Below are 13394 nucleotides of genomic sequence, written 5' to 3'. Positions count from 1 at the left end.
GTACTGTCAGGGCACCTGCATACACCCACTGTGGGGCTCAGGAGGAGATATCAAATAGAGGAAGTGAAGGGTTCATGACCTAGGTATCCCCTTACCCTAAAGCCCAGAAAACCTTCCAGGGAGGTCCAAGTTACTACCTCAATGAAAGGAAGCAGTTTGGGACTACATCAAAGGGATGGAGCTGGAAAAGAAAAAAATGGGTGTAGGGGCAGTGGATAAACAAGATAAAAAGGCTAAGTGGAAAATTGGAAAATAATTGTCTAACACAATGGCTACATTTGCATTCCAGATGGTAACTGCACTTTCAGAAAGGTGGCTTGGCCTGACTCACAAGGGAGGTACCCATGGCACAGCCCTTGGACAGTCTTCCTACATCAACTACTTTGGAGACTTTAGGACCATTATGGCACTGGACACCAGGTGGAGCAATTTATCTCTTCTAGGATCCAAAGAAGCAAAGCCAGCAGCAAGGGAGGCTAGATCTGAGAGAAATAGGGGGGAGAAAAAGAAATAGGAAAGAGAAGGAAAGGAGTAGGAAAGAAATGGCGGAGAGGAAAGGGAAAAGCCATAGAGAATGGGGTTGAAGAAAAAGAATGTTAGACGTGAAAGAGGGGAAAGTAAGAGGTGGATAAATGTGAGAAAGTGGGTAAAAAAGGAAAAATGTATGTTCCAAAAAAGAATTAAAATCGTCGCCGTCAAATGATTATTGAAAATAGCTTACCCAGCCGCACGAGATACTGTATTGTCAGAAGAATCATGTTTTCCACGCTCAGGAGTTGGCTGCCAGTCAAACCTAACTGTTCCAAATCTTTGTTTTCCAACTGTGGAATCTTGTAGCAATTCACCAGCAGAGGACTCACAACAATGTCACCAACATTTCCATAGAAATAGGGTAAAGTGCCAAAGCCTGCCCCAATAGAAGCAGGTCAGTAAAGTTCAACATTTCTTTTTGAGGTCCAACCAGGTATATTTGCTCAACTAGGATCAACGATGCTTAACAAAGTTCCCTGCCCTCTGAGATGGCTACCAAACAAATCACTCAAATATATCAATCCCAGGGAATTCATGCGAATGCTCTAAATTCTAAATTCTACCCTTTCATTAAATTAGAAGAACAAGAAGCAAAATACTCAAATTATATTAATACTCAAACTATATTATATAAGAGACATGTTAATATTATATCTCTGCCATAGAGGACTGATGAGAGTTTGCAGAAACATCTCTGTACCCTTTGTAAAACTGCAAGAATAAAATGTTTTCAGATAAAATTCCTGATCAAGTTTCTTTTCAGAAAAGAAGTCAGAAAACAAACAAACAGACAAGCTACAATAACATGTGTCACTTCTTAAGGTTTTCTTTTAAAAAATTTAAGCTAAATTCATTGATCAACAGCAATATTCTTCCAGTTGCAGGGACTTGGAGGTTCTTACTCTTTTTGCTATCTTAGCCATTTTTGTTGTGTTCTCTTCCTAATTGTCAGTAAACAGCCTTAAATCATCTTAGAAGTAGATAGGACACAAATGTGTTGAAAATACACCCTGTATTGGTGGTATGGTGAAGAGAACAGTCCCTCTGTGAGTCTTTCTAAAAGGCAGACACCAAAGGGTCCTCATGTTTTATGTATCTTTCCAAGGCTTAGTTGCACTGTGCATGCAATTCAAATGTTCAGTAAGAACTTCCTGACTATATGGAATTTAAACAACTGGGATTCCCCCTAGTGCCTATAGGTCCAGGAGCAGTGGATAGGGCAGCCTGATAAAGAACAGGGCTCAAAGCGAAACCATCCATGTCTGGCTCAAGCCAACTGCAAGAAACAGATAACACCTCACAAAGACATACCATAAAGATCTAGTGGGCTTAAACACCCTATCTGTTTAGTCCCGAAGGTAAAGCCGGCAGTCTTCTTCTTCTGGCCTAGGCTAGCCCCCCGACAAGGGCACTCTTGATGTGGGTATGAAAGGCTCTAAATTAGTCATGGCATCTAGGGACCCCTACATTTCTACACCTCCATTTATAGAGAGCTTGGAAAGGCTCTCACTCCTAAATGCTTCCCCATGGTTTAGATCTGCAGCTCTGGGGCCTCTTGGTTCTCCCAAGTGGGGCCTCTTCGCTGGCTCAGCTTGTTCCTTTTTTCTGCCGTTTGGCTCCCTTTGACTGAAATGAGCCCTCCCCAACCTTGTCTGCTCTCATCCACCCCTCAGTTCCCCAGCTGAAACATCACCTCTGAGATGAAGGAGAGCTTGACTGTGAACCTCTAGAATGCCCCACTAAAGAGTGCTCCTTGTGGGCAAAAAGACTTTGCCTTATTCCCAACTTCTAGTCCCATGTTTTGGATATCATGAAGGAGCTGACCAATAAGTGCTTAAAGAATTAATAGATGGATCAATAGATACCTTCATGAACACATGAATAGACACGCAATGAAATGGAGGATTGTTCCTAGATTCCAGCAGACACAGGTAACTTGGAATTCCTTTCCTTACCTATCAGGATTACTGGTCTAACTCCTGAGTTACTCAGCAGATTTTCAGGAACAATTACAGTTTCCCCTGCAGGAATGGGTCGAGGTTGTAAAATTCCAGTTAATGGGGTCTGTGGAACTGGGGCAGATAAAAGGGACTCTGGAAAAAAAGTTGTTTGACAAGAAGGATTAGATAGGAAGGATAAATGAAATATAGTTGAAATCAACACAGCGTTAATACTTTTAATATGCAAGTTTTATAAGTCTAATGGCTTTTTTATTAAAGTAATTTGTGTTTATTGTATAAAATAAGAAGTGAGAAAAACAAACAAAAATATCAACCATTATCAAATCGTCTGGAGATAACTACTATTTAGCATTTTGGCAGTTTTTCCTTCTAGTTGTTTTTCCACATACAGTATTTTGGATTCTGTTTTGTATTTTATCTCCCCCCACCCTAGATTATCAAGGCATATCTACTCATTACAGAAAATGTGAAAAGTATAGAAAAGTGAGAATAAGAATAAATTAATCATTAATCAGTACTACCTAGAGGCAACCACAGTAACATACCGGCATAATTCTTTCTGTATTTATCATTTCTCTGTAGATTTTAGAATCATTTTTTAAACAAATGTAAATTTTTAAAGAACCCCATCTATGTCTTAGAATTGGTATATTTACATTTGTCTGTGTTTCATACAGCAAGGTAGATGAGCAGTTGAACATTTAATTGTAAGCACCAAATGGCCACAGCTTGGATATTATAAAGGAGAACCAGTTGGTTTTTCAGGATTCTGGTCACAGACTGAACCGTCCAATTCAGAAATAATAAGTGTAGGTCACATAAGGAACCAGATCACAGGAGGATACATCAAATACCACTATTGGCAAAGCAAGTTCATTTATGTTCTATAATGGCGGATTGGTAGCATCACGCCCTACATAAAGAGTGGTTTATTGATACTATAGTGTAAAACAAAGATAGATGGTGAATCAAGATCTTTCGTGATGGCACATGTGCTTATAGGGATGGCAGATGTGATGGGGACAAAATATTAGCTGCTATAGTACTGGACACAAAAGTTAGTTAAGGAAATTTATTTTCAAGGGTTCATGGAAAGAATGAGAGTAGCAGATACCTTTGTTAATTTAAGGAAACTTAAAACCCATCTTCTGTTGAAATCTTACCAGTTCTTGAAAGAGGGCGAACTGCAGGAATAGGTACAACTAAACCAGGTTGGGGGACAGGTGACCCAGGATACCATCCTCGGTGTCGTTTCTTTGGTGGTCCAGAAATGAACATGGTAGCTGAATACAAAAAGAAAGATGAGCCTTGTCCTTAGTAATGGAAGAAGGGAAAGAAGCCAAAGTAACATAGGACCTTTACTATGATTATACTCAGAAAGTCGAAGTCACTTTTCTAGAGGTAAAGATAAAGTTAGAAAAAGTCACACACTAACAGCACTAACAGCTGCAGGCTGTTTTACAATGTACCGTTTCACCCAGATTATTTCATCTGATTCTATCAACAATCAACAACCCTGTGAAGTTGTAGGACAACTACATTGTTATACCTGTTCTGTAGATGGTGAAAGGAAGGCTCACATTTACCCAGTCACACAACAGTGAGGAACTTTGAACCCTGTACTTTGGTCATCAAAGCCCATGGCTTTTCAAGACACTTCTTATATATTTGTTTCAATGTTATTTCCTAGGTAGGCCCACCCTTGTAGAATCACCAAGATATGTAATCATAATTGTTCATACCAATCATAAATTTTCACAACATTGTACGAGAAGCTAAGGAAAAACTGGGAGTGTGCTGCCAGATAATTAATCATTCCAAACTCTTTGGAGCACTTCTTCCATAATTAAGTGCTATTTCAAAATTCTAAGATGGGTATTGTACCTTGGTCTCCTGAGGCAAAGCTAGGTCTTGGTGACAAAGAGTAATTCCCTGGGCGGGCTGGAGTGGAGCTAGACGCACTGCTCTTTCCTCCATGGCTACTGTTTCCATTAGCAGCATCTGTAGTACACAAGAGGAGCCACTCAGAACAGAGTCTGGGCAGGACACTGCTTTCTGTGATGCTACAACCATATGACAAACCTCACATAGGATTCAAAGAAATCCCACTGACGGAACAGCCCAGTTGTACAGAGCCAACTACAACCATCAGAGTAGTACTTTAACTAACATGAAATGTCACCCAAAATAATTTTCTAGGACCCCAAGAGATCTTTCAGAATTATTTTCAGTGAAGTCTTTGGAGATGGTGGGTAGAAAAGAAGAGAAAACTTTTTTTTTTTACCTTTTATCATGGAAATTTTCAAACATATATAAAAGCAGAGAGAATGGTATATAAACTATGTACCCATCACCCAGCTTCAACATTTATCAACATGTGGCCAATCCTGCTTTATTTATACTCCCTATCTTTTCCCCCTACCCACATACACACATATGGGCTCTGGATTATTTTGAAGCAAACTCATTTGTCATATCATTTCATCCATAAATACTTTTGTATGTGTTTCTAAAAGAAAAAGACTCTTAAAAAACATAACTGTGATCTTTTTTATACTGAAAATTAACAATGATCAATAATTTCTTAATATCAAATAACCCATCAGTATTCAAATTTCTCCCAATCAGCTCAGAAATGGCTTTTTACATTTCTTGTTCAAACTGGGGTTCAAAAAATATCCACACACTGAATTTAGTTGCTATGTCCCTTAAACCTCTTTTAATCTATAGAATTCTTCTTCTTTTTCTTTCTAACAATTAATTTGCTGAAAACCTGGCAGAATTTCTCATTTCCTGTATTTTGCTGATTGGATATCCATGGTGTCATTTGATGTCTCCTCTAATTCCTAAACTAATCATTAGATATAGATGTTTGCTCAGATTCAAGTTTGATTTTTTTTGGCAAGAGTATCTCATAAGTCCTGTTGTATACTTCCATTAAGAGGCACATAATGACCAGTTTTCTCTTTTCTTGTGATGTTAAGATTCATCAGTGGGTTTAAGAGTTGTCAGCCTAATCTTCAAGTTACAAAGTTGTTCATCAGCCTCTCATCTGATGGTTTTAGCAATCATGATGATTACTGCCAAGATCCATAATTTCATTAACTTTTCTTCTATGCTCTAAAAACTTGGACTCAGTTTGTTCCAGTCTGTAATCTAAACAGAAGGCAGATTCTGCAAGAATTGTTGGACCAGAGTAAGAACAAAAGTGGTCTGGATAAATTATGATACCTAACTATTGGAAAGTTTCCAAGAATGATAGGTTCTCTTTCTCTTTATTTTTCTTCTACCTCTCTGACCATTTCTTTTTCTTAAACACTGAAATTTTCTACGGGTCTGCCTTTAGTTCATAGCTTGCCTTACCCTACATTTCTCCTTGGCTGACACTATTTACATGGTGATTTTAACCATATGCTGGTGGCTCAACTTTATACCATTAGTCCTGCTTTCCCCCTATGATAAATTAAATTACCGTTGAGTAGCTCCACTTGGATGCCTCATGGGTATTTCAAACTCATCATGTCCAAAATTGAACTCACAATCTCCTCCTGGGGAACCTGCTCCCCTTGCTGTATTCCTTATCTCAGGCAATGGTACTAACAATTAGCCCAGAAAGATGGACATCAACTGAGACCCCTTCTTCTGCTTTATGCTCCCATTAATCAGTCAAGTCTGCTCATTTTATATCCTGAGTAGTTCTCCAATCTGTCTCCTCCTCTCCAACCTATTTTCACCCTGGTCAAGGACCTCATCATTTCTCACCCAGACTATTGAATGACCTGCAACTTGTATTCCCAACGCTTTCTTTTTGCTGCCAAAATGATCTAGCTTAAGTTAAAATAAGACCACGTCACTCCCCTGTGCCATAAGTTATAGAGTAAAATCCATACTTCTTATCCTGACCTCCTATGACCTTTCCCTTTTCTGCCTCTTGCTCACCTCCTGCTACTCCCTGAGTTTTACATTGTATGTTTCTAACGAGTCCAAACTGCTGGAAGTTCCTGCACATGTCATGCTGCTTCTTTCCTTTCCTTTTCCTTTCAAGCTTTGCTCCTGCTTTTCCCTGAATTTGAAATGTCTTTCCCCTATTCCCTGACCAGGGTTTGAACCCACGCCCCCTGCATTGGAAGCATGGCATCTTAACCACTGGACCACCAGGGAAGTCCCCAAGAACTCGTTCTCGATTACTCCCTAACATGCTGGGCTAACCCCCCCTCCTCTGTGCTCCCCTAGGATATTATGTATTTATTGCAGTACACTGAAAATATCTTCTTTTAGGTTGATCTCCTCTGCAAGGTTACAAGTACATTAGAGGTCAGGGATTGAGCCTTATTTATCTCAGTAGCTATCCCCAGTTCCTCAGTATAGCAGGTATCCAAGAAATTTTTATTGAACAGAATCAAGCTGCTTTGTCTCCCCTGTGTGCCAAATGTCATTCACTGACTCTTCTGGATGTAACACAGAAAACACAAAGCTTTGTACAAAAATGCGTTATAGTAGACAGCCCCACTTTTGCCTTCAACTGGCGAAGAAGGAGCTTCTGTTTTCTTCTACCAAATTGTCAATTAAATTTCACACAAGTCTTTTATGGACTAGGTATTTACCAAATAAATATAAGTGAGGAGGGCTTCCCTGGTGACACAGTGGTTAGGAATCTGCCTGCCAATGCAGGCGACACAGGTTTGAGCCTTGGTCCGAGAAGATCCCACATGCCGCGGAGGAATTAAGCCCGTGTGTCACAACTACTGAGCCCGTGTGCCACAACTACTGAAGCTCGTGCACCTAGAGCCCGTGCTCCGCAACAAGAGAAGCCACCAAGATGAGAAGGCTGTGCACCGCAACAAAGAGTAGCTCCCGCTCGCCGCAACTAGAGAAAGCCTGTGCGCAGCAACAAAGACCCAACACAGCCAAAAATAAATTAAAAATAAATAAATTAAAAAAATATATATAAGTGAGGAAAACATCACCTGCAGCAAAAGTCTTCCCTACAACCTGCAAAGATAAAGCCAGTGGCTTCACAACACTCTTATTCCAGGTCAGGTCCTGAGCTCCACTTAAATTGATTGCAGAATTAGCTGGACTGAGAACCGGTGAATCTTTAAAATGAAAGAGGTTGTTCAAATTAGAAACTATATATGCAGGAAGGAAGTTAATTCAACAAGAGTAAGCTGAGAGAGACTATAGTAGACTATAGAATTTCAGTTTTTCCCTTGATCTATTTTAAGAAAGTCCATTTCTCTGTACATAGGTTTTATTTTCTTTTTTATGTATTTAACAAACACTCACTAGTGGGTACTATGTGTTAGGTGCTAGTTTTAAGTTTAAGCACTTTAAATATATCAATTCATCTAATGCTATATGAACTCAATGAGGTTGGTACTATTACCTTAAATAATGGTAGCCATGTAACTTGGTCAAAGTCATATGATGTGGCATCAAGGATATCATCATGTGCCATATTAAAACTGTCTCCACAGTTTCCCTCAAAGCCATATTTTAATGAGATATATTTATCTCTATCCAGATAAGTTTGTCATTTGAAAAGTGTCGTGTAAGCTAAGTCATTGCAATATAGGGGAAAGAACTTTTCTCTGAAGAAAAGTTGCTTTAATATTTGGAATAAACTAGAATTTTTCCCTATGTAATACCAGAGACATCCAAAAGAAAATTCTTATTTGGCAGAAAAACCATATGGCATTTCAGAGGCAGGTTATGGGAGAGATAAAGACTCCAGGCAACTAGAGTTTTCTGAAATGAATATAACAGACCCCAAATCCCTGACTCTATACCAGCAGAACAGCTTAATCAGGTAACACGGGAAAGTGTCAAAGGGACTGTTAAAACTCTGAGAGTTTGAAAAACTCTGAGAGTATCCTGTTCTAAAGCGCAGGATACTGATGGTGCTACATTAGAAATTATCTAAAATATTAGTGCTCATGCCACAATGTGATTCCTGATACATCTGATCAGTGCTTATCATAAGAACTCAAGGGGCTTCCCTGGTGGCGCAGTGGTTGAGAGTCCGCCTGCCGATGCAGGGGACACGGGTTCATGCCCCGGTCTGGGAAGATCCCACATGCCGTGGAGCGGCTGGGCCCGTGAGCCATGGCCGCTGAGCCTGTGCATCCGGAGCCTGTGCTCCTCAATGGGAGAGGCCACAACAGTGAGAGGCCCACATACCGCAAAAAAAAAAAGAACTCAAAAGACTGAAATGGTTCCCTACTGGCTCAGAAGAGTTATTTGCCTCCCTGAGGGACTGACTGACATCAGGGAGTGATTTTAAGGTCTACAGGAAGAATAGAGGCCAGCAACTGCACATAAAAACATTATAAAGTGACAGGAAACTGAAAACAACCTGAGTTTTTCACGTATTAACGGAGAACCTTACAGGACAGGAATTCCAGGTAAATTTTGACATGTCACCACACAGGTTGGTTATTACGTTTCAGGTCACAAATATGTTGTTTTGTGCAAGACCAGTAGCTTACTACACTAGCTTATACCTAGAATTTTAGCATATTTCTAACAGTCCAGGTGAGCATACAGGTGAAATCTGGTTAGCAAATTATAAAGGGTGGTAACCTTTTCAAGTCAATGAATTCAAATTAGCACAAACAAATATTTAAATAATAACAAAAGGGTACAAAATCAATGTACAGAAATAAATCTTCCTATATAAAAACAATGAACAACATTGTAGATTAAAGGCCTAGGAATAAGCTTAATAAGAAATGTACACAACTATATGAAGAAAAATTTATCATATTTCTTATCTAACGTCTGGGATTTGTTGTAACACATTGAGGGAGGGAGGGAGGGAGAGAGGCAGTAATACTGAAAATATGGCCATATGTTCATAATTATTTAAGCTGGGTAATAGGTCCACAGTGATGGTCCGTGATATTATTCTCTCTATTTTTAACTTTTCATATTAAAGATTTTTAAAAATTAAAATTTTTTTCTGAAGACCTTAAAAATAGGCCTGTACAAATGTTAAGACAACCAAGTTTCAGATCAGAAATATTCAATGTCAAAAAAATGCCAATCAATCTAAGTTAATATATAAATTTAATATGATCCTAGGAAAATACCAACAGGTTTAGATATTATTAGAATTACTATTAGAATTATTAGTAAGTAAGCAAATTGTTTAAGTAAGCAAATTGATGTAATGTTGATATGAAAAAAGTAAGCACACAAGAATAGCAAGAAACATTCTGAAAAATAAGAGAAATGACAAGAGGCTAATAAGATATAATAAGACTTATAAAACCACAGTCTATAAAATACTGTGGTCCTGGTGCATTAGTAGACAAACAGAACAATGAAAGAAAAAAGACAGTAAGAAGCAGATGCAAATACACATAAGAATTTAGTATAAGATAAAGGTAGCAGCTCAAAGCAGCAATGAAGATGAACCATTCAATAAACTGTGCTGTGGCAATTGGACATATAAGAAAAAAATTAAGTTGGATCTACAACTTACACCAAGTACCAAACAAAATCAAATGGACCAAAATTAGAAACTTAAAAACTGAAGATACAGAAATAGTAGGAAAAACATGGGAGAGTCAATTATCACCTTGAAATGGAAAAGGCCAAACTATTGTTCAAAATGCAGAAGCCATAAAAAATTTATATATTCAGCTACATAAAACTTAAAAAATTCTGTATGACAAAACACACTATATATGCAAACAGTAGACAGAAGAGAGCTGAGTGACCATACTAATACCAGAAAAAATAGACTTTAAGAAAATATTATCACTAGAGAAGAAAAAGGACATTTTATAATGATAAAAGTGTCAATCCACCAGGAAGACATAACAATTATAAAAATATAAACATATAAAAAACAGAGCCCCAAATTCATGAAGCAAATCCTGACAAAACTGAAGAGAGAAAAAGGCAATTTGATGATAACAGTTTGAGACTTCAGTACCCCACTTTCAATAATGGATAGAATAACTAGGGAGACAGTCAAGAAGGAAATAGAAGACTTGAGCAGCACTATAAACCAATTAGATGTAACTGATATCAACAGAACATTCCCTGAACAAAAGCAGAATATACCTTCTTTTCTAGTGCACAGGAAACATTCTCCAGGATAGACAATATGTTAGGTGATAAAACAAGCCTCAATAAACTTAAAAGAATTAAAATCATACAAAATACAATCTCTAACCTCAATGGAATCAAATGAGCGATCAGTAACAAGGAAATTTGAGAAATTCACAAATTTGTGGCAATTAAACAATGCATTACTAAATAACCAATAGATCAAAGAAATCACAAGGGGAATTAGATATCACTTTAAGATAAATGAAAATGAAAACATGACAATTGAAAACTTATGAGATACTGTTTAAAAAGTGCTTAGAGGAATATTTATGGCTGTAAATGCCTATATTAAAAACGGGGACTTCCCTGGTGGTCCAGTCAGTGGTTAGGACTCAGCACTTTCACTGCTATGGGTCCCTGTTCAATCCCTGGTTGGGGAACTAAGATCCCACAAGCTGTGCAGCATGGTCAAAAAAAAAAAAAAAAAAAAGAAGGAAGAAAAGGTAGAAGATGTAAATAGATATTTCTCCAAAAAAAGACATACAGATGGCCAAAAAGCACATGAAAAGATGCTCAATATCGCTAATTATTAGAGAAATGCAAATCAAAACTACCATGAGGGGCTTCCCTTGTGGCGCACTGGTTGGGAGTCCGCCTTCGGATGCGGGGGACACGGGTTTGTGCCACGGTCCAGGAGGATCCCACATGCCGCGGAGCGGCTGGGCCCGTGAGCCATGGCTGCTGAACCTGCGCATCAGGAGCCTGTGCTCCACAACGGGAGAGGCCACAACAGTGAGAGGCCTGTGTACAGCAAAAAAAAAAAAAAACCTACTATGATCCTCACACCAGTCAGAATGGCCATCATAAAAATGTCTACAAACAATAAATGCTGGAGAGGGTGTGGAGAAAAGGGAACCCTCCCACACTGTTGGTGGGAATGTAAATTGGTACAGCCACTACGGAGAACAGTATGGAGGTTCCTTAAAAAACTAAAAATAGAGTTACCATATGATCCAGCAATCCCACTCCTGGACATATATCTGGGGAAAACCATAATTTGAAAAGATACACATGTACCCAATATTCATTTCAGCACTGTTTACAATAGCCAAGACATGGAAGCAACCTAAATGTCCATTGACAGATGAATGGATAAAGAAGATGTTGTACATATATACAATGGAATATTACTCAGCCATAAAAAAGAATGAAATAATGCCATTTGCAGCAACATGGATGGACCTAGACATTATCATACTAAGTGAAGTAAGTCAGAGAAAAACAAATATCATATGATATCACTTGTATGTGGAATCTAAAAAAATGATACAAATGAAATTATTTACAAAACAGAAACAGACTCACAGACTTAGAAAACAATTTATGGTTACCAAAGGGAAAGGTACGGGGGGAGGGATAAATTAGGGGTTTGGGATTAACATATGCACACTACTAAATATAAAATAAATAATCAACAAGGACGTACTCTATAGCACAGGGAACTCTACTCAATATTCTGTAATAACTTAAATGGGAAAAGAATCTGAAAAAGAATAGATATATGTATATGTATAACTGAATCACTTTGCTGTACATCTGAAACTACCACAACATTGTAAATCAACTATACTCCAATATAAAATAAAAATTTAAAAAATAAATAAATGAAAAGGAAGAAAATCTCAAGTAAAAAAAAGTAAGAAAAGTAAACTAAACCCAAAATAAGCAGAAGAAAGGAAATAATAAAGACTAAAGCAGAAATGAATGAAGTAGGGAATAGAGAAACAATAGTAAAAATCAGCAAAACCAAAAGTTTGTTCTTTGAGTAGATCAACAAAATTGACAACACTTTAGCCAGACTGACCAAGAAATAAAGAGAAAAGATGCAAATTACTAAAATCAAGAGTGAAAAAGAGGGCATTGCTAGCAAACCTACAGAAATAAAAAGAATTATAGAGGAACACTATGAACAATTGTATGCCTTTGTTATGGACTGAATTGTGCCCCTGTCCCCACAAATCATATGTTGAAGCCCTAATCTCTAGTACCTTAGAATGTGACAGTATATAGAGTCCTTAAAGAAGTAATTAAGGTTAAATGAGGTCATAAGGGTAGAGTTCTAATCTAATATGACTGGTGTCCTTTAAAAAAGAGGAAGAGACAACAGGGATGTGCATGCACAGAGGAAAGGCCATGTGAGGATATAGCAAGAAGGCAGCTGGTTATCTGCAAGCCAAGGAAAGAGGCCTCAGAAAAAAAAAACACCCGCTGCACCTTGATCTTGGACTTGCAACTTCCAGAACTGTGAGAAAATAAATTTTTGTTGTTTAAGCCACTCAGTCTGTGCTATTTTGTTATGGCAGCCCTACTTAACTCATAAAGACATCAAATTAGATGACTCAGATAAAATGGACAAAAAGGAAATACTAAGGAATACACTATAAAACTACTAAAGTAATACATGAATTCACCAAAGTTGCAGGATACAAGATCAATATACAAGTCAATTGTATTTCTATGCACTTGCAATGAACAACACAAAAATGAAATTAAGATTAAAAGTTCCATTTACAATAGCATCAGAAAAAATAACTACTTAGGAATAAATTTAGTAAGAGAAGTGTAAAACTCATACTGTGAAAACTATAAAACATTGTTAGAAGAAATTTTTAAAGCCCTAAATAAATGGAAAGACATTCCATGCTCATGGATTGGAAGACTTAACATTGTTAATATGGCAATACTCTTCAAATTGTTCTACAGATTCAATAGATTCAGAAAGCCATAACAAAATTCAAGCTGGTTTCGTTGTAGAAATTGACAAGTTAATTCTAAAATTCA

General features: G+C 37.7%; 1 protein-coding gene across 3 annotated transcripts in view; it reads right to left on the bottom strand.

Annotated features, from left to right (window-relative positions):
* GREB1L (GREB1 like retinoic acid receptor coactivator) overlaps window positions 1–13394 on the bottom strand; it is a gene marked incomplete at both ends in the record, with an annotated part of 129189 nt that overhangs the window by 65393 nt on the left and 50402 nt on the right. For 2 of the 3 annotated variants that reach the window (XM_079717006.1, XM_079717007.1), the window contains 4 exons: window positions 722–907; window positions 2487–2624; window positions 3656–3775; window positions 4377–4493. In XM_079717006.1, coding sequence (XP_079573132.1) covers window positions 722–907; window positions 2487–2624; window positions 3656–3775; window positions 4377–4493 — 561 coding nt within the window. Of the gene's footprint in view, window positions 1–721; window positions 908–2486; window positions 2625–3655; window positions 3776–4376; window positions 4494–7459; window positions 7589–13394 lie in introns of all 3 variants that reach the window. The other variant, XM_079717005.1, reaches the window with a different exon arrangement.

This window comes from Hyperoodon ampullatus, assembly GCF_949752795.1.
Source record: "Hyperoodon ampullatus genome assembly, chromosome: 13".
NCBI lineage: Eukaryota > Metazoa > Chordata > Mammalia > Artiodactyla > Ziphiidae > Hyperoodon > Hyperoodon ampullatus.
Note: the sequence above shows the minus strand (reverse complement) of the source record. Positions and strands in the feature narration are given on the sequence as shown.